A 19,608-nucleotide genomic window follows, 5' to 3' on the forward strand; every position below is an offset into this window, starting at 1 on the left:
TTTTTTTTTTTTTTTTTTTTTTTTTTTTTTTAAACCTGTGTTTGGTTTGTCAACCTTTTTGTGTTTTCTGCTACTTTGTATCTTTTGTGGTGTTCTGTGCATGTCTTGAGTAGTACTTGATACTATCTGTTTATTGGACTTTGTTTTATCATATTGGACTTTGTTTTATCATATTGAACTTTGTTATATTATATTGGACGTTGTTTTATTATATTGGACTTTGTTATATTATATTGGACGTTGTTTTATTATATTGGACTTTGTTATAGTACTTTTGGCTTTGTTATATTATATTGGACGTTGTTTTATTATATTGGACTTTGTTATAGTAACTTTGGCTTTGTTATGGTACATTTTACTTCCTTACATTATATTTGACTTTGTTATATTATATTTTGTTTTGTTTAATATATTTTGCTTTGTGTTGGCTTTTTCCCTCCGTGTTTATGCCTTTGAACCTTTGGGCCCCATTCACACTGAGCGATTTGTCGAGCGATTTTTGCAGCGATATCGCTCGTATTTCCACGCGATATCGCTCTATGTAGCTTCTCCAATCCATTTCAATGGAGCTGTTCACATCTCGTCGACCCTTTTTTCGAGCGATTTGTCGCTGGTAGCTTGTCGCTCCTACATGACCCTTTTTTCGAGCGATATTGCTCCTGATTGCATACAGCCCAATAGGAAAAAGTTGCGCGACACGTCGCGCAATGTCGCTCAAAATTGCGCGATTTTCATCTCGCTCAGTGTGAATGGGGCCTTATTTGTGTGCTTTGTCATGTACAACAGTTTACACAGCACATTTCTGACACCAGTTGTGTTGATTTTGAAGCTGTCTCATTGTTTTATGTTTAGAACAACCTGTGGGAAGTTTTATAGACTGAGTTTCAGCTGCTCTGTGTTATGATGATAACAGCCAAGGGCTGAGAGGCTTCACCTTGGGGCCTGGCAAGCTGATGCCGATGGGTTGAGTGTCTCCTATCAGGTGCACCATCATCTCCTGATACACTTCCTGGACACTCACATGCTTTGCACATGGAGACAGGCTGTGGGTTACTATTGGCTGACCGGCTGAAAGGGGGGGCGGGAGCAGTTGGTGAGATCCACCAGTCACGATAGAGCTGGCTGTGTGATGTCACTGGTTGCTGGGCTCACAGCTTGGTGGGTGTGTCCGGAGGGTTCTCTACGCTGGTGACGTCACCGTTTGATTTAAAGCGACGGTACCTATTTACAATAGAGGCAGAACAAAAGACTTGTGGATGGGACAATGCAGGGGGGCAATTAAAGGGCAGGGCTGTAACAGACTTTTTCTGGGGAGAAAAAAGGAGCCAGAAAAGCAACAATTACCCCCCAAAAGAATGACATTTATATTACTGTGAAAGCGTAACAGTAACCACCCAAAAATATCGCTCCCGTCTGGTGTGGCCACTTTTTGAGTCAATGAGCAGAAGCAAGCATGCAGATCAGAAAAGTTAGAGGTTCCTAGAGTCTGAGGCTGGTGGATCAGCATAACGGCCAGGCAACGTGCATTTTCAGAGGTGGGGTTGTCAGCAATGGTGCACACTTTTGCGTTATGAAATTGCGCAGTAAAATGTATATTTTGCAGCGTGTTGCCGCAAGCACGCATGCAAAACCGCAATGCCGTTCATTTTAAATGGCACCCCGACCACTCCAATACTGTGGCGGGCAATGCGCCCATATTGTAACGCACGTTGGGGCATGATGCGCCAGGAAAAATGGGAGCGTTGATGGATTTTGGTTGCGTTGTGGTGCATTGGCGGTCTGTTCAAAATGAATGGTCTGGCTTATTGTAACGCACATTATCGGGCGCAGTAATGTTCTGCGACGCAGTGCTAAAAGGTGAATGGGCCCTCAAAGTAGATGTAAACCCAGCCAGTTTACAGGCACTTCCTGTTACAGGGTGACAACGCTCTGTCTCCCAATTGTGCTCCTGTGTTGTCACCCTGACACAAGGGCTTCTGATGGAAAGTGGTAGTTTCAGCATACATAACACAGGCATGGCCCGCTGCTGTCACCATCAGGAACCCCCCTACAAAAAAAAAAGACAGGAAATGTATTGATGTCCCTGACAGCCTGGGCTCAGATGAAGTGGGTTTAATGACGCTGGCCATCATGTAACATGAAAGACTGAGAACATCTAGTGGCAGAGGAGAAGTAATGCAGGAGACAGCTCTGAATGAAAGGTTAGTATGGCAGCAAAAGATGGAATTCTGTTTTCAAAGAGAACCATGGCCAGACCTTTTTTGTTTGGCTTCAGTCCTCTTTTGGGTCACAGGAGGACATTTACTAATGTGTTCTTGTGACACAAAGTCAGCATATAGCGGGCTACTGCCGGCTATTTTGTGACAGAGCAGATCCGCACTGCAGCCATGAAAGATCCCGACAATATTGTCATTAAGCACCACGCTGCCTGATTGACAGCTGTCTCTGCCTCTCTAGAGCCAGAGTCAGCTGTGCCCGCCCCCTCCCCAACTGTCACTCCAATGAGCACTGGAGGAACAGAGAGGGGTGGGAGGAATCACTGTGCCTGATTGACAGCTGGCTCTGTCTCTGTGCCCGCCCCCTCCCCAAATGTCACTCCAATGAGCCCTGGAGGAACAGAGAGGGGAGATGGGGATCCCTGTTGCATGATTGACAGCCGGCCAATTTTAAGACGAATCGCCAAAACTTTTCTTTTCAGTGGAATTAATTTGCATTCATTGAGCAATTCCATGAACCTGTCCAATGGAGGAATGGAGTCCGGCGAGCGCTGTCCCTGGATGACTGAACCAAATGAGTCACCGAGAAGGGTCAGGGACGCTCAGCACGTCTCCAGGGAAGAGTCAGAATTAGGGACAGTTGGAGGATTTACGAGGCGCGCTACTTCCTTTTCTGCGCGGTGAATCTCGTGCGTCACATGACATTTGTGGAGTTTAAATGATGCTGTGTAAATAGGAAGTTTCCCTAATCCAACTTCCTGATTCCGACTATTCCAACTGTCACTGAGGCCACATGACTGCACAAGGGGGGCTTTTGGTTTCCCATGATGTGTTCCACCATGCATAGAGGGTATTGGAATGCACAGTGAGCGCCACATACACCACACCGTCCTCCCCTTCACTCTTCTATCTGACCTCCGTCCTCCCCTTCAGTCTTCTATCTGACCTCTGTCCTTCCCTTCAGTCTTCTATCTGACCTCCGTCCTTCCCTTCAGTCTTGCACAGTTGTACCGGCTCCTCTCCTCTTCCTCTGATGTCACTGCACACTGGGAGCTTCTCACAATGTGCATTAGAAGCTGCAGCAGATAGAGCTCCGCCTCATTTCCTGGCTGGAGGACGTCCAGCATCATCTAGTCCTTTCCTGACTGTCCCTGGCCCCGCCCCTTTCATTCATTGGATCTCAGTTCAATCATGGAGGCTCGGCATCACCTGTGGTCATTACCTAGGGTGGTCTGCGTGCCCAAACAGTGGTGCAGGGGCCCTATTTCATGTGATGAGGCTCTTAAAGGGCCCATTCAATATGAATGTGCAGCCTAACAGTAGTAGTGTATCGGCATTGTGGAACCTTCATCACAGACAAACTTGCCCCGTAAACGACCAGCTTATGATACAAACCAGCGAATGGCGATCTCTGATTGGTCCAATAGCTTTAGAAAACACACCTGTGCTTTCCTTGATGCAGATTATGTATTTTTGGCGCATTGCGTTAAATGTAACGCAATTCAAGGCGCGTTTCGTGTGCCGCTTACATGCGCTTTCATTTTCATGTGGGTTGTGTTCGGAAACATGGACATGCACGTGGCACGACGCGGTTCTAGCACGTTTTCCATGCGTTACCATCAAACATAAAATATAACGCTCATTTGTACAAGATTGCGGTATCTTTCAGGGCCGGTGCACACCTAGGCGATCTGTGACCGCGCAGCAATAGGGCACGAAAACCACGCGGATTGCCGTACGGTCACGGTGTCGCCCATCACAGACGATCGCACTGTGGGTGCCATTATTTTCCAATGGCACCCCAGTCGCGCCGGGCGGATCGCGCGGTTTGCTGCCGCGATTTCGCGGTATCTTCCGCGATATCTTCAGTTGGGCAGGACCGCGAGATCCCGGGTCGCTCAGGTCTGCACTGATGTATAGAGCTTCATCAATGATAATGGTACTTAGTAGACAAGTGCAATTTCTTTCGTGCCACATCAAAATTCGCATTAATTTTCCTAAATTTCCGACGCATCCGAATTTCCGAATCCCAATGCATCCGAATCTGAATTTCCATTCCGGATCCCGTCTGAATTTCATTCAAAAAACTAAACTGAATGGGACATGTGACTTTTCTGGCCAATCACATGTGTTTTTCGGTTTACTGCATCCGAATGGGTCTGAACGCGAATTTTCATTCCGGCAACATGGGAGCCATATACAGTATATACATATAGTACTAAAGCCGAGGCTCCCAGACCCGAATGGCATTTGGGATCCGAATTTCCGAATTGCATTTGGGAGGTTCTGAATGACATTCGGGTCTGGGAGCCTCAGCTTTAGTATTATATGTATATACTGTATATGGCTCCCAGAGCCGAATGGCATTCAGGAGTAGTGATGGGCTCGGGGCGTGTTGGCAGCTCCACGTGCCGAGCCCGCCAGGAAGCTGACAGCGCCGCAGCGCCAATCACAGGTACTGAGACATTATCACCCCAATGCCATTCGGGTCTGGGAGCCCTATAGTTACATACACTACTAAAGTTCCCAGACCAAAATGGCATTGGGGATCCAAATTTCCAAATTGCATTGGGGAACTCGGGAACAGTGGCGTCACAAGGGGGGTGCGGCCCGCACCTGGGTGACACCATTGGAGGGGTGACACCAAAATGACTCAGTCATTTTGGTGTCAAGCCTTCAGATGACTGGCTGCCGACTGAAGCTGCAGGATCAGAGGGAGAGGGCAGTCTGCATGGTTCCTCAGCAAAGGATTGTTTTGGGTTTTTTTAATGGGGAAAAAAAACCAGAAGTGGGATTACAAAACTCCCCGGCAGTGAAGGGGTTAAGCATGTGGGACAGGGAGGGGGGGACTACAATACCCATCATCCTTTGCAGCCGAGCCGCGGTGGGAGCAGCCCTCTCTGTCTTTGCTGCAAGAAGTAAACAAACTGGCCTGTGCGTCAATGCAGACTGGAGCTTCACATCACAGCCTCCACGGGAGGGCGCTAGTTTGTGTCCTCCCGTTACCCTAAGGAGAACTATGGGGAAAAACACTGACCCCATAGTTCTCCTTTAAATAAACTTTAACTTGACTTGATGATACTTTTTATATTTCTTACCATCTCATGGTATAGTTCTGTACCATATTTTTAACATTGCATTAAATAAACTGATTTGTAGCTTCTCTTCCTAGTGGCAGTCTTTACTGCTATCCCCCAGCTTGCCTGATCAACAACTGCTGAGATAAAAAATGTCTGTCACCTAGAGAGTGCTTCTTAAAGTGTGGGTCACGCAAGTGATGCATATGGGGTCCCGCAAGTGAACAGGGGGGGTCGCGATCCGAGTACCCGGCCAGGACCGCCATCAGGGGGGTATGGCCGGTACTTGTGTGAGGGGCCCAAGCGGCCGAGGAGGTCTGGGCACCAAGCTAGATTGTTTTATTTCAGTTTAATGTATAATTTGCAGTGTAGTGTAGTTTTTAAGGTCGCGGCCCCCCTCTGCACTTGGTACCTTCCTGAGCACGTGTGCGCAGGAAGAAGAGGAGAGAGACGCCGACAGACACTGGGGGGGTAGAGGAGAGAGACAGTGACTGGTGTTGGGGAAGGAAGAGAAGAGGAGAGAGACAGCGAGAGAAAGTTTAAGAAGGCCTGACCTAGAGAGTGCTTTGCTTTCGTTCAGACCTGACAGGTAGACTTGCATTGTGAGGTAGGAGAAGCAGCAAGGCACAACCCATGTGCAGCACTACAAAGTAAGTCGAGCCCGCATACGTAATGAGCGGACAGGGGTTGCACTCGTGTACATAAATAATGTCACATAGAAACCGCTACACACAAATATTATTCATATAATGGAATATGTCGTATTATGTACATTCAGGACGCACAATACACTGACAATTTTAATTCTATGCATATTATACTTCAGACTCGCATTCCTAGCTGTCCCCTGGAGCTCTTGGCTCCTTCCCGGACGTACACTATATTGCCAAAAGTATTGTGCCCCTCCCACTCCAAATCATTGGATTCAGGTGTTCCGTGACATTTCCCGGCTACTAAATATTCCGCGGTCACCACTCAAGCAATCTACAGGCATGACTTAATGAATCAGAGGCGGGACTCCTCCCTCTTCCCTCCCCCATCTGGCTGCTGAGTTCATATGATGCTGTATGGAGTTTCAGTCAGAGAGTGTACCCCTAAAAGCAGTCGGCTCCTATTTTTAGAAACCCCACCATGCTCTGTGATTGGTGGGCCTTGTATTAAATTATAATTTGTAAAATAAATCTTTTTACACATATATCATTGATGGTGAAATGTATCTGAACCTTTACATTTAGTAACTAGCGGAACCTCCATTTATTAACAATACTCGTATCCGTCTGATCAGCAGCGGTCAGTCTCAGAGGTCAGGATGTATTTTCACCTATCGGAATAAACAAAACTCTATCGGTTCAGGAATATGTTTTGTATGCTGTGCTTAGGTGAGCTGTTTCGGATCACAGCACAGCATTTCAATAGGATTGAGGTCAGGACTCTGACGTGACCATTTAACACTCCTGCCCGTCTCTTAATCCTTTTATTTTTTTTCCCCTTCTCTTTGCAGAATGTGAGCACGGCTATGCTTCCGCGTACCCCTCACCGGACGACTCGGACCTCCTTAGATTAAAGTCCAGGAGGCTGAAATCGAAGAGGTGTAGTAACAGCTTAGGGAGCAGCACAAACAGGTACTGTGGATTTGTTTTGGTAATGGATTGCAAACCAGGGGCTCAGTCACTGCAAAGACGTCTGTCGGGTTTTTTATTTTATTTTATGTTTTTAGAAGATCCCTTTAATTTGGGTTTCATTGGGCCGGCAGGTCGATGATTGCAAAAATGTTGCATGTCAAATGCAGAGTAGTGCGACCAGTGTGGACAGGCCCACTAAGTGCCTTAGTAACAGAACAGCAATTCCTGATTCTACTGGGAGGACATTCCCTTTGTATTAAATTTGGTAAAAGCCGGGCCGGGCCATTTTTGTTAAACCCTAGGCCAGGGATGTCAAACTCAATTTATTCGTGGGCCGCATCAACATTATGGTTGCCCTCAAAGGTATCTGTAAGACTATATAAATGTATCTAATCTTTATCACAATTGCCTCTGCATTCGATTTATCACTGGTTTTAGTAATAACTTAATACCTAGATCTGAAAGTAGAAGTCTAGGAAATGGCCTGGTGGGCCGGATTCGGCCCCTGGGCCTTGAGTTCGACACATGTGCCCTAGGCAGTGTACAAAGTTAAAAAAAAAAGGAGCTCAGGCTGCAATACTCACTTTCAATCCGGAGCTCTGTCCCCCAGCAGTACTTCTATTTTGCCACTAGATGTCCTCGGTCTTCCTGGTTGAATGACACCCATTGTCAGCCACACCCTCACTTCTTATACAGGTGTCACAGGTAGAGGAAGTGATGGATAATTTCCCCATTGGGGCCACAGACAGAAATAAAAACCTGACAAAAGTGAAAGAAAAAACACATTTTCTAGAGTTAGTCTGTACAGAACAAGTACAAATGTGATCATCATTGACAGGAAATGTACATAGTATCAGGTTAGGGGTGCAGCTGCTTCTGATTGTGATGTGCACAGTGGTTACAATTTATAATTCAACATCTGAAGTTAATTTTTTCATTAATTATGGGCAGTGAGGTCACAAGGGGGATGCAGGGGGGTTTGACCCGCACCGAGTGACACCATCAGAGGGGGTGACACCAATATGACTGGCAGTGATTTTGGTGCCACCCTCTGAAATGTTGGGCACTTGGTCATGAACTGGGAGCCTGACAGCTGCCCTAGAGAGGAGGGGGCCCAGTTGGATATGGCAGTGGCCTAACAATAGCCATAGCGGCCCATGCGGCTGCCATTGGGGGCGTAAGGGGGCCCCCAATAAGAGTTGCAGAAGTTGCTCCTGACACTGACATTATTAATCAAGAAGAGCTGACGTCAGATGTACAGCTCTCCTGCTACCTGACTTTATTATCATTGATGGTAGGGAGGTTGCTGGGGGACCCCATCAAAATTTTGCTATGGGATCCCATGATCTGTGGTTACACCCCTGGGATAAGGTATGCCGCCAGGTCCCCTCCTCTCTCGTAAACGTCCCCTCCCCTCCAACATGGCCTCTGGCAGTGAAGTGCACGTGACATCCTTACGCATGTGCGTAGTGACGTCACACTTAATGTAATGACACCTGCGCCAGGTGACACCCGTCGGCCGCACGGGGTGACACCCTGCCTGGTAAGACACCTGACTATAGGGGAGGGGCATCTGGAACTTTGATGGAACTTCCTTTTAATAGACATTTGTCCTGTATGACAATATATGAGCTCATCCCTAATCGCAATTTGACTGCAAAAGTGGAAATACCCTTCAAGCGAGAAAGAGGATGTAATTGCAGTGGCATCACAAGGAGGGTGCGGCCCGCACCCACGTGACACCATTGCAGGGGTGATGACTGTCAGTCATTTTGGTGTCACCCCCTCTAAAAAGTCGAGCACTCGATCATGGACCGAGAGCCCAGCAGTGCCAGGAGGGAGGAGGGGACCTGGTGGCATACCTCATCCCGCCGGGTGAACGTCCCCTCCTCTCTCTGCCGGCGTCCATCACATGAAGTTGGCCACCGGCAGGGGTCTATCAGATGGCCGCGCATGCTCGATGACACCACGGCGGGGTGTCACCCGATCTGGAGACCGGGTGACACCCGGCCTTGGGACGCCCCTGTGTGTTTGTAGTCCAATTCAGGGGAGCAGCCTAGGGTGACAACCTGCTCCACAATAGATACAGTGCAGCGAGTGGGCATTGGACCCCAGGATGGGACGCGGGTTACTGGCAGAGTCAAGGGGTTAAAATAAAGGAAAGAAAACGAATGCAGCCAGCACATGTAAGAACCGGAAAGCTGCAATATGTTCCATTTTTGTTCTTGGGCTTGGATAGGCTTTCCGAAAGGTCTGGCTCTCCGTAGACAATGAAACTGACTTATAAAGTCGCCGATGTTTTCACCGCGCTTGTAACAAAATAAATACAAATCACCAAAATTGGGGGGAAAATCAAGTTGCTTCAAGTAAGTTGGGGAGACCTGACGGCTTCTCTGCCCGCATATTGTTTTAGGACTACGCGAGCTGCGACGGCGTCCTTTGTGAACCTTCACCTTATTTAGCTGTTTCCTGTTTTGTTAGTTCTCAGCAAAGGGGCTAAATTTTAAGCCCCCCCGTGGCTGAGAATAGGCGAGCCAGACAGGAAGTGACATCGGCGGGCAGTAAAAGATGGAAGAACGCGAAGCAACCTCGCATTGTCTGTGCAGAATATGATCCCTTCGGGGAACTGACATTGTCACCGTGGAGGGATGCTTTTGTCTGTCTCAAGATAAGAAGAGGATGTCCGGGACAACACGGCGGCTGTTTTTTGTTTGTTTGTTTTTTAAGAAGTTTTAGACTTTTTATTGATTGATGCTTTTCATAAATGTCACAGACCACAAACTCTCCTTGGAAGTGAATATGGTCGCTTTGCATTGAGTCCTCTGATGCCGGGAAAACGCGTTTCCATTTTTCTCCGGATACTTTTATAAGAATTGTTTTCTTTTAAATTGATAGATTCTATAAAAGGATCTTCCATTCAGCCAATCACGGTTCAAGGTTCTCTCAGTCATCACCGTCTCTAAAGGTGCCCATACACTGTGCGATTATCGCACGATCATCGCGGGAAATCCCAGCGATCGTACGATAATCGCAAAGTGTATGGAAGGCGTGCGACCGTTTTTACTGTACTGTCGCACGTCTTTTGTCTAAGGAGCATGCTAGAAAACCAGCCGAGAATCGTACGATTTTCGGCTGGTTTTTAGCTTGATCGTAAAATCAATGCCGCACGCGCACACTGCCCGTTCAGCATTGCGGTTATCGCAAGCCCGCCCCTCAGGGGGGCGGGCTTGCGATGATCGCAAGTACGATCTGCCTGTCCAAGATGGGCAGATCGTACGTTTTTTAAAATTACTTTACAACCATCGCAAGACCTTTAGATAGTTGTAAAGTGTATGGCCACCTTAACTGATCAAATACAGATAATGTCCGAATGGGTTTATTGATCCGGTTATATATTTTTTCCAGTTGATTGTTGGTTTGATACATATAGTTGTGTTACAGAACATCTAAACCCAAGAACAAAAATATATTGCAGCTCACCAGTCCTGAGATGTGGAGGCTGCATTATTTTTCTTTTTTTAAAGTGATATCAATGTACAGGAGGGGGCGGAGACAAGACCAGTCACCCTGCAAAAGGAGAGAGAGCAGCAGTGACCGGTCTTCATTACAGGAGGGGGCGGAGACAAGACCAGTCACCCTGCACAAGGAGAGAGAGCAGAAGTGACCGGTCTTTAATTGAACGCACTGGCCACACACTGTCAGTGTCATTGTTGGATTCAGCAATTACATTAAAATGACATTGGAAAGTATAGGGAGTGACCGTCACAGGTACAAAAGCCTCGGCAGGCGTCCCGGCCCTGGAAATTCTTTGAAACTGTTGCCGGTTCCGGAGCCATTGTGCCGGCGCACATTTGTACACGCCACACTTGACCCCACACTTGCTCTAGGTAGACCAGCTGCTCGGTGCATTACGGCAAATCCAGGAGCGTGACTTTAGAACATTCCCGGCTAAATAATCTTTTCACTCCCGGCCTGGCTGAAAATAACCGGTCAGATTGTTCCTGTGACCCCTGACCACTGCGACTCCGTCTTAAAGGGACAGGCTCCCGCCGCTGGTAGCTGTCACTGTCCACTTACCAGAGGCGGTGCTGATGCCCAGCCAGCACAGAGTTATGGCAGCTCTGGAACTCATGCCGCTACTGTGAAGTGAGCGCTCATACCTTCACACATTGGATCGGATGCTAAGCTGCGATCAGTCGCCGTGACAGGTTCTCTTGAATTCAAGCCAAGCACATGCGGCTAATATAAAGGAGTCATTGAAAAAAATGTCATATATTGCAGCGTACCGGTCCTTGAAGAAGGTGGCTGCATTTGTTTTCTTTCTTAGGCTTTGTGCTGGAGATCCTGCCAGTAGTACACTTCCTGTCCTAGGGCGACCCTAGGACAAGTCTACAATAACCTCCCCCTCTCCTCGTTTTCATAGCACAGGAGAGGAGGGGGTTCTTTAGCCTTGGGAAATATGCTAATTATATCACTTTATATGCAAATGATGTCACTTTGAGATTTTAATAAACGAAAAAGGATAATGGTTCCTCCCGTTGTAACAACACAAGATTAGTTGCCCGATTATTTTTTCAACTAATCGATTGGTTGTATTAAAAAATTATCTCGCTCTCTCCCTCTCTCTGTCTCCCTCTCTCTGTCTCCCTCTCCCTCTCTCTGTCTCCCTCTCCCTCTCTCTGTCTCCCTCTCCCTCTCTCTGTCTCCCTCTCCCTCTCTCTGTCTCCCTCTCCCTCTCTCTGTCTCCCTCTCCCTCTCTCTGTCTCCCTCTCCCTCTCTCTGTCTCCCTCTCCCTCTCTCTGTCTCCCTCTCCCTCTCTCTGTCTCCCTCTCCCTCAACGGCTATGCTTCCGCGTACCCCTCACCGGACGACTCGGACCTCCTTAGATTAAAGTCCAGGAGGCTGAAATCGAAGAGGTGTAGTAACAGCTTAGGGAGCAGCACAAACAGGTACTGTGGATTTGTTTTGGTAATGGATTGCAAACCAGGGGCTCAGTCACTGCAAAGACGTCTGTCGGGTTTTTTATTTTATTTTATGTTTTTAGAAGATCCCTTTAATTTGGGTTTCATTGGGCCGGCAGGTCGATGATTGCAAAAATGTTGCATGTCAAATGCAGAGTAGTGCGACCAGTGTGGACAGGCCCACTAAGTGCCTTAGTAACAGAACAGCAATTCCTGATTCTACTGGGAGGACATTCCCTTTGTATTAAATTTGGTAAAAGCCGGGCCGGGCCATTTTTGTTAAACCCTAGGCCAGGGATGTCAAACTCAATTTATTCGTGGGCCGCATCAACATTATGGTTGCCCTCAAAGGTATCTGTAAGACTATATAAATGTATCTAATCTTTATCACAATTGCCTCTGCATTCGATTTATCACTGGTTTTAGTAATAACTTAATACCTAGATCTGAAAGTAGAAGTCTAGGAAATGGCCTGGTGGGCCGGATTCGGCCCCTGGGCCTTGAGTTCGACACATGTGCCCTAGGCAGTGTACAAAGTTAAAAAAAAAAGGAGCTCAGGCTGCAATACTCACTTTCAATCCGGAGCTCTGTCCCCCAGCAGTACTTCTATTTTGCCACTAGATGTCCTCGGTCTTCCTGGTTGAATGACACCCATTGTCAGCCACACCCTCACTTCTTATACAGGTGTCACAGGTAGAGGAAGTGATGGATAATTTCCCCATTGGGGCCACAGACAGAAATAAAAACCTGACAAAAGTGAAAGAAAAAACACATTTTCTAGAGTTAGTCTGTACAGAACAAGTACAAATGTGATCATCATTGACAGGAAATGTACATAGTATCAGGTTAGGGGTGCAGCTGCTTCTGATTGTGATGTGCACAGTGGTTACAATTTATAATTCAACATCTGAAGTTAATTTTTTCATTAATTATGGGCAGTGAGGTCACAAGGGGGATGCAGGGGGGTTTGACCCGCACCGAGTGACACCATCAGAGGGGGTGACACCAATATGACTGGCAGTGATTTTGGTGCCACCCTCTGAAATGTTGGGCACTTGGTCATGAACTGGGAGCCTGACAGCTGCCCTAGAGAGGAGGGGGCCCAGTTGGATATGGCAGTGGCCTAACAATAGCCATAGCGGCCCATGCGGCTGCCATTGGGGGCGTAAGGGGGCCCCCAATAAGAGTTGCAGAAGTTGCTCCTGACACTGACATTATTAATCAAGAAGAGCTGACGTCAGATGTACAGCTCTCCTGCTACCTGACTTTATTATCATTGATGGTAGGGAGGTTGCTGGGGGACCCCATCAAAATTTTGCTATGGGATCCCATGATCTGTGGTTACACCCCTGGGATAAGGTATGCCGCCAGGTCCCCTCCTCTCTCGTAAACGTCCCCTCCCCTCCAACATGGCCTCTGGCAGTGAAGTGCACGTGACATCCTTACGCATGTGCGTAGTGACGTCACACTTAATGTAATGACACCTGCGCCAGGTGACACCCGTCGGCCGCACGGGGTGACACCCTGCCTGGTAAGACACCTGACTATAGGGGAGGGGCATCTGGAACTTTGATGGAACTTCCTTTTAATAGACATTTGTCCTGTATGACAATATATGAGCTCATCCCTAATCGCAATTTGACTGCAAAAGTGGAAATACCCTTCAAGCGAGAAAGAGGATGTAATTGCAGTGGCATCACAAGGAGGGTGCGGCCCGCACCCACGTGACACCATTGCAGGGGTGATGACTGTCAGTCATTTTGGTGTCACCCCCTCTAAAAAGTCGAGCACTCGATCATGGACCGAGAGCCCAGCAGTGCCAGGAGGGAGGAGGGGACCTGGTGGCATACCTCATCCCGCCGGGTGAACGTCCCCTCCTCTCTCTGCCGGCGTCCATCACATGAAGTTGGCCACCGGCAGGGGTCTATCAGATGGCCGCGCATGCTCGATGACACCACGGCGGGGTGTCACCCGATCTGGAGACCGGGTGACACCCGGCCTTGGGACGCCCCTGTGTGTTTGTAGTCCAATTCAGGGGAGCAGCCTAGGGTGACAACCTGCTCCACAATAGATACAGTGCAGCGAGTGGGCATTGGACCCCAGGATGGGACGCGGGTTACTGGCAGAGTCAAGGGGTTAAAATAAAGGAAAGAAAACGAATGCAGCCAGCACATGTAAGAACCGGAAAGCTGCAATATGTTCCATTTTTGTTCTTGGGCTTGGATAGGCTTTCCGAAAGGTCTGGCTCTCCGTAGACAATGAAACTGACTTATAAAGTCGCCGATGTTTTCACCGCGCTTGTAACAAAATAAATACAAATCACCAAAATTGGGGGGAAAATCAAGTTGCTTCAAGTAAGTTGGGGAGACCTGACGGCTTCTCTGCCCGCATATTGTTTTAGGACTACGCGAGCTGCGACGGCGTCCTTTGTGAACCTTCACCTTATTTAGCTGTTTCCTGTTTTGTTAGTTCTCAGCAAAGGGGCTAAATTTTAAGCCCCCCCGTGGCTGAGAATAGGCGAGCCAGACAGGAAGTGACATCGGCGGGCAGTAAAAGATGGAAGAACGCGAAGCAACCTCGCATTGTCTGTGCAGAATATGATCCCTTCGGGGAACTGACATTGTCACCGTGGAGGGATGCTTTTGTCTGTCTCAAGATAAGAAGAGGATGTCCGGGACAACACGGCGGCTGTTTTTTGTTTGTTTGTTTTTTAAGAAGTTTTAGACTTTTTATTGATTGATGCTTTTCATAAATGTCACAGACCACAAACTCTCCTTGGAAGTGAATATGGTCGCTTTGCATTGAGTCCTCTGATGCCGGGAAAACGCGTTTCCATTTTTCTCCGGATACTTTTATAAGTATTGTTTTCTTTTAAATTGATAGATTCTATAAAAGGATCTTCCATTCAGCCAATCACGGTTCAAGGTTCTCTCAGTCATCACCGTCTCTAAAGGTGCCCATACACTGTGCGATTATCGCACGATCATCGCGGGAAATCCCAGCGATCGTACGATAATCGCAAAGTGTATGGAAGGCGTGCGACCGTTTTTACTGTACTGTCGCACGTCTTTTGTCTAAGGAGCATGCTAGAAAACCAGCCGAGAATCGTACGATTTTCGGCTGGTTTTTAGCTTGATCGTAAAATCAATGCCGCACGCGCACACTGCCCGTTCAGCATTGCGGTTATCGCAAGCCCGCCCCTCAGGGGGGCGGGCTTGCGATGATCGCAAGTACGATCTGCCTGTCCAAGATGGGCAGATCGTACGTTTTTTAAAATTACTTTACAACCATCGCAAGACCTTTAGATAGTTGTAAAGTGTATGGCCACCTTAACTGATCAAATACAGATAATGTCCGAATGGGTTTATTGATCCGGTTATATATTTTTTCCAGTTGATTGTTGGTTTGATACATATAGTTGTGTTACAGAACATCTAAACCCAAGAACAAAAATATATTGCAGCTCACCAGTCCTGAGATGTGGAGGCTGCATTATTTTTCTTTTTTTAAAGTGATATCAATGTACAGGAGGGGGCGGAGACAAGACCAGTCACCCTGCAAAAGGAGAGAGAGCAGCAGTGACCGGTCTTCATTACAGGAGGGGGCGGAGACAAGACCAGTCACCCTGCACAAGGAGAGAGAGCAGAAGTGACCGGTCTTTAATTGAACGCACTGGCCACACACTGTCAGTGTCATTGTTGGATTCAGCAATTACATTAAAATGACATTGGAAAGTATAGGGAGTGACCGTCACAGGTACAAAAGCCTCGGCAGGCGTCCCGGCCCTGGAAATTCTTTGAAACTGTTGCCGGTTCCGGAGCCATTGTGCCGGCGCACATTTGTACACGCCACACTTGACCCCACACTTGCTCTAGGTAGACCAGCTGCTCGGTGCATTACGGCAAATCCAGGAGCGTGACTTTAGAACATTCCCGGCTAAATAATCTTTTCACTCCCGGCCTGGCTGAAAATAACCGGTCAGATTGTTCCTGTGACCCCTGACCACTGCGACTCCGTCTTAAAGGGACAGGCTCCCGCCGCTGGTAGCTGTCACTGTCCACTTACCAGAGGCGGTGCTGATGCCCAGCCAGCACAGAGTTATGGCAGCTCTGGAACTCATGCCGCTACTGTGAAGTGAGCGCTCATACCTTCACACATTGGATCGGATGCTAAGCTGCGATCAGTCGCCGTGACAGGTTCTCTTGAATTCAAGCCAAGCACATGCGGCTAATATAAAGGAGTCATTGAAAAAAATGTCATATATTGCAGCGTACCGGTCCTTGAAGAAGGTGGCTGCATTTGTTTTCTTTCTTAGGCTTTGTGCTGGAGATCCTGCCAGTAGTACACTTCCTGTCCTAGGGCGACCCTAGGACAAGTCTACAATAACCTCCCCCTCTCCTCGTTTTCATAGCACAGGAGAGGAGGGGGTTCTTTAGCCTTGGGAAATATGCTAATTATATCACTTTATATGCAAATGATGTCACTTTGAGATTTTAATAAACGAAAAAGGATAATGGTTCCTCCCGTTGTAACAACACAAGATTAGTTGCCCGATTATTTTTTCAACTAATCGATTGGTTGTATTAAAAAATTATCTCGCTCTCTCCCTCTCTCTGTCTCCCTCTCTCTGTCTCCCTCTCCCTCTCTCTGTCTCCCTCTCCCTCTCTCTGTCTCCCTCTCCCTCTCTCTGTCTCCCTCTCCCTCTCTCTGTCTCCCTCTCCCTCTCTCTGTCTCCCTCTCCCTCGCTCTGTCTCCCTCTCTGTCTCTCTCTCTCTCTCTCTCTGTCTCTCTCTCTCTCTGTCTCTCTCTCTCTCTGTCTCTCTCTCTCTCTCTCTCTCTCTCTCTGTCTCTCTCTCTCTCCCTCTCTGTCTCTCTCTCTCTCTCCCGCTCTGTCTCTCTCTCCCTCTCCCGCTCTGTCTCTCTCTCCCTCTCCCGCTCTGTCTCCCTCTCCAGCTCTGTCTCCCTCTCCAGCTCTGTCTCCCGCTCTGTCTCTGTCTCTCTCTCTCCCGCACTGTCTCTGTGTCTCTCTCTCTCTCCCGCTCTGTCTCTCTCGCTCCCCTTCCCCAACCAACTAATCGATGATAATAGTTGCCAACTATACTCATCATCGATTATTATCGATTTAGTCGATTAGTTGTTGTAGCCCTAATGGTAAAACAGATCGTAGGATGAGACTAGTGTGGACGGGTCTAAATTTATGTTTAAAAATTGCTGCAGCGCCGTTTCCAGGATAATTCCCATTAGTAACATTGTAACGTGCCTGCTATGAAGGGGTTACAGTGCAGGCGTAGAGGATTGCAGGGCACACTGTCAGGGGCGGGGGGCTGTTTACTGGAGCTCCAGCAAACTAATTCCAGATGGGAGATAATCCTCCGGGCCCAGCAGTGACCTCCGTCTCCCAATCTGCGCTGTAGTTTTCAGTCACCTGTAAGAAGATTCTCCCTTCTGTGGGTGCAGCAAGAGCAGGCAGATGCACCCAGGACACTTTCTTGCCATTGGGGGGGAAAAAATGGCGGAGTGCAGTGGCAATAACACACACTACGCAGTGTACGGCAGGGGCGGACCAACACTAGGCGACGACGATCGCACAGTAAACAGAACGGTGCCGCGTCTATCTTTCGCAGGCTCAAAGGGCAGCTGCTTTGGGCACCACAACAATGAATGGGCCCCAGGGCAACTGCCCTTTTTGCCCCTCGTTAAAGACAGGCCCTGGTCATGACTACACAGGCCATGTGTCGCCATTAGAAGTACGTGTAACGGGGTGACAATGCGGGGGCGGCACAGTTGGGAGACAGAGACAGGGCTGTTGTCCCCCTATAACAGGAAGTGTCTGAAAAGGGGTCTTCCTGGCAGGATCACCAGGGGAAGGAATATTTTAACAAAGGCTTCAGATTTGAAAAGCACTTTTTGAAACGTTCAGCTTCAAGCTTAAGCTCAGCACAGATAGGACGCGCGTAGCCCCTTCGAAGGGAGGACGCTCGTTCACACTGCCGAGTTCCCGCACAGAAAAGGACAAAGAAAGTTACTTTGTAATAACAAAAGAAATCTTTTTTTTTTTTTTTCCCCGTGCTTTGTTGCAAGGGAGTTTGGTGCACCACTTAAAGGGGACCTCCCATGAAAATAGTCAACAATGGAAGGTCCGTTCTGTTGAAACACCCCCAAAAAGTCAAGCCGCTCAACCGAAATTTTGTCCATAACATTCAGCTCACAGTAGATGTAAAATCCATTACTTTTAATATCTTCATAAATCTGCAGCTTTCATTAAAAATAATCCCCGTTGATCCTGCCAAGAAGGTCGTCGTGCAGGCAAATTCCTTGTTGCAGGGTGACGACGCTCTGTCCCGGTCTTTCAATTGTCCCCCTGCGTTGTCACCCCGGCTTTAGTGGAGGTTACGAGTGTCTTATTTCAGCACACGTTACACAGACACGGTCCGCTGTTGTCACATTCAGGAAACCCACCCAGCAGTCATCGCTGGAGTGCATGTAGACAGGAAGTGCCTGCGGGAGGTCAGCACCAACGAGATGTAACTAAGGATGGAAAAATAGGTGGAAATAAACATTTTATGGGAAAAAAATGGCAATCGCTTATGATACACAGTGCTTTATAAAGGTAAATGTTATTCAGTTAGGGGGGTTACATTCAATTTAATTATCAATATTGAAACTCAATCTGGAGTGAGCAGCGGCAGTGCGACAAAACACCAGTGTGGTATTATTATTGTTATTAATCTTGTATTGTTACAATGTGTTGTTGTTATTATTATTATTATCATCATTATTATTACTGGTAGTAGACCGTCCATCACCAAGATGACCGCCGGAAGAGAGGAGGGGACGCTGACCCGGCGGGATAAAGTGTGCTGCCGGGTCCCCTCCTCTCTCCTGACATTGTCAGGCTCTCTGTATATGACCGATTGCGTGACTTTTCAAAGGGGGTGACACCAAAATGACTGCGGGCCGCACCCCGGTTGTGAAAAACACTGGGTTGCAGTGTTGATGTGCTATGGGTTAAAGTGTTTGGATGCTAGGGGTTACAGTGTTGGGTTGCTATGGGTTACAGTGTTGGGTTGCTATAGATTACAGTATTGGTGTGCTATGGATTACAGTATTTACATAGTTACATACATAGTTACATAGTATTTGAGGTTGAATAAAGACATTAGTCCCTCAAGTCCAACCTATTAGGATCTTATTCTAGGAGTACCTGTACCCCTGTATATTACGGTCCCTTAAGAAATCGTTTCTTGAACAATTCCACATTATTTGCTGAGATCGCCGCCTGTGGCAGTGAGTTCCAGACCCTAACTGATCTTACTGTAAAGAACCCCCTTCGCCCCTTGTGCTGGAATTTTTTTTCCACCAATTTTTAGGTGGTGGCCTCTAGTTTTTGTAATGGAGTTAATTAGTATTGGTGTGCTATAGGTCACAGTGTTGGTGTGTCATGGGTCACAGTGTTGGTGTGTCATGGGTCACAGTGTTGGTGTGTCATGGGTCACGGTGTTGGTATGCTATGGGTCACGGTGTTGGGTCGCTGTGGGTTACAGTATGGGTCACTATGGGTTACAGTGTTTGGGGTCTATAGCTTACAGCGCTGGGCACATCATAACTGATCTTTGCACACCTCTAGTGATCTCTTGTTCCCCGGACCCTGGAAGCCACTGCAGTTCCCTCAGTGCTGTGGGAATGTGTGGGCCGTGGAGGCCAGGGGCCCGGGGCCTCTGGGGGAGGATGA

General features: G+C 47.8%; 1 protein-coding gene across 1 annotated transcript in view; it reads left to right on the top strand.

Moving 5' to 3' along the window:
- The window catches only part of MXI1 (MAX interactor 1, dimerization protein), a 35,139-nt gene that overhangs the window by 6,414 nt on the left and 9,117 nt on the right, over positions 1-19,608 (top strand). Inside the window, exons 2-4 of the mRNA XM_018562564.1 lie at positions 6,795-6,915; positions 17,334-17,466; positions 18,261-18,400. Of these exons, the coding sequence (XP_018418066.1) occupies positions 6,795-6,915; positions 17,334-17,466; positions 18,261-18,400 (394 nt within the window). The remainder of the gene's footprint in view (positions 1-6,794; positions 6,916-17,333; positions 17,467-18,260; positions 18,401-19,608) is intronic.

Source organism: Nanorana parkeri, unplaced genomic scaffold, assembly GCF_000935625.1.
Source record: "Nanorana parkeri isolate BGI_ZX_2015 unplaced genomic scaffold, ASM93562v1 scaffold585, whole genome shotgun sequence".
Lineage (NCBI taxonomy): Eukaryota > Metazoa > Chordata > Amphibia > Anura > Dicroglossidae > Nanorana > Nanorana parkeri.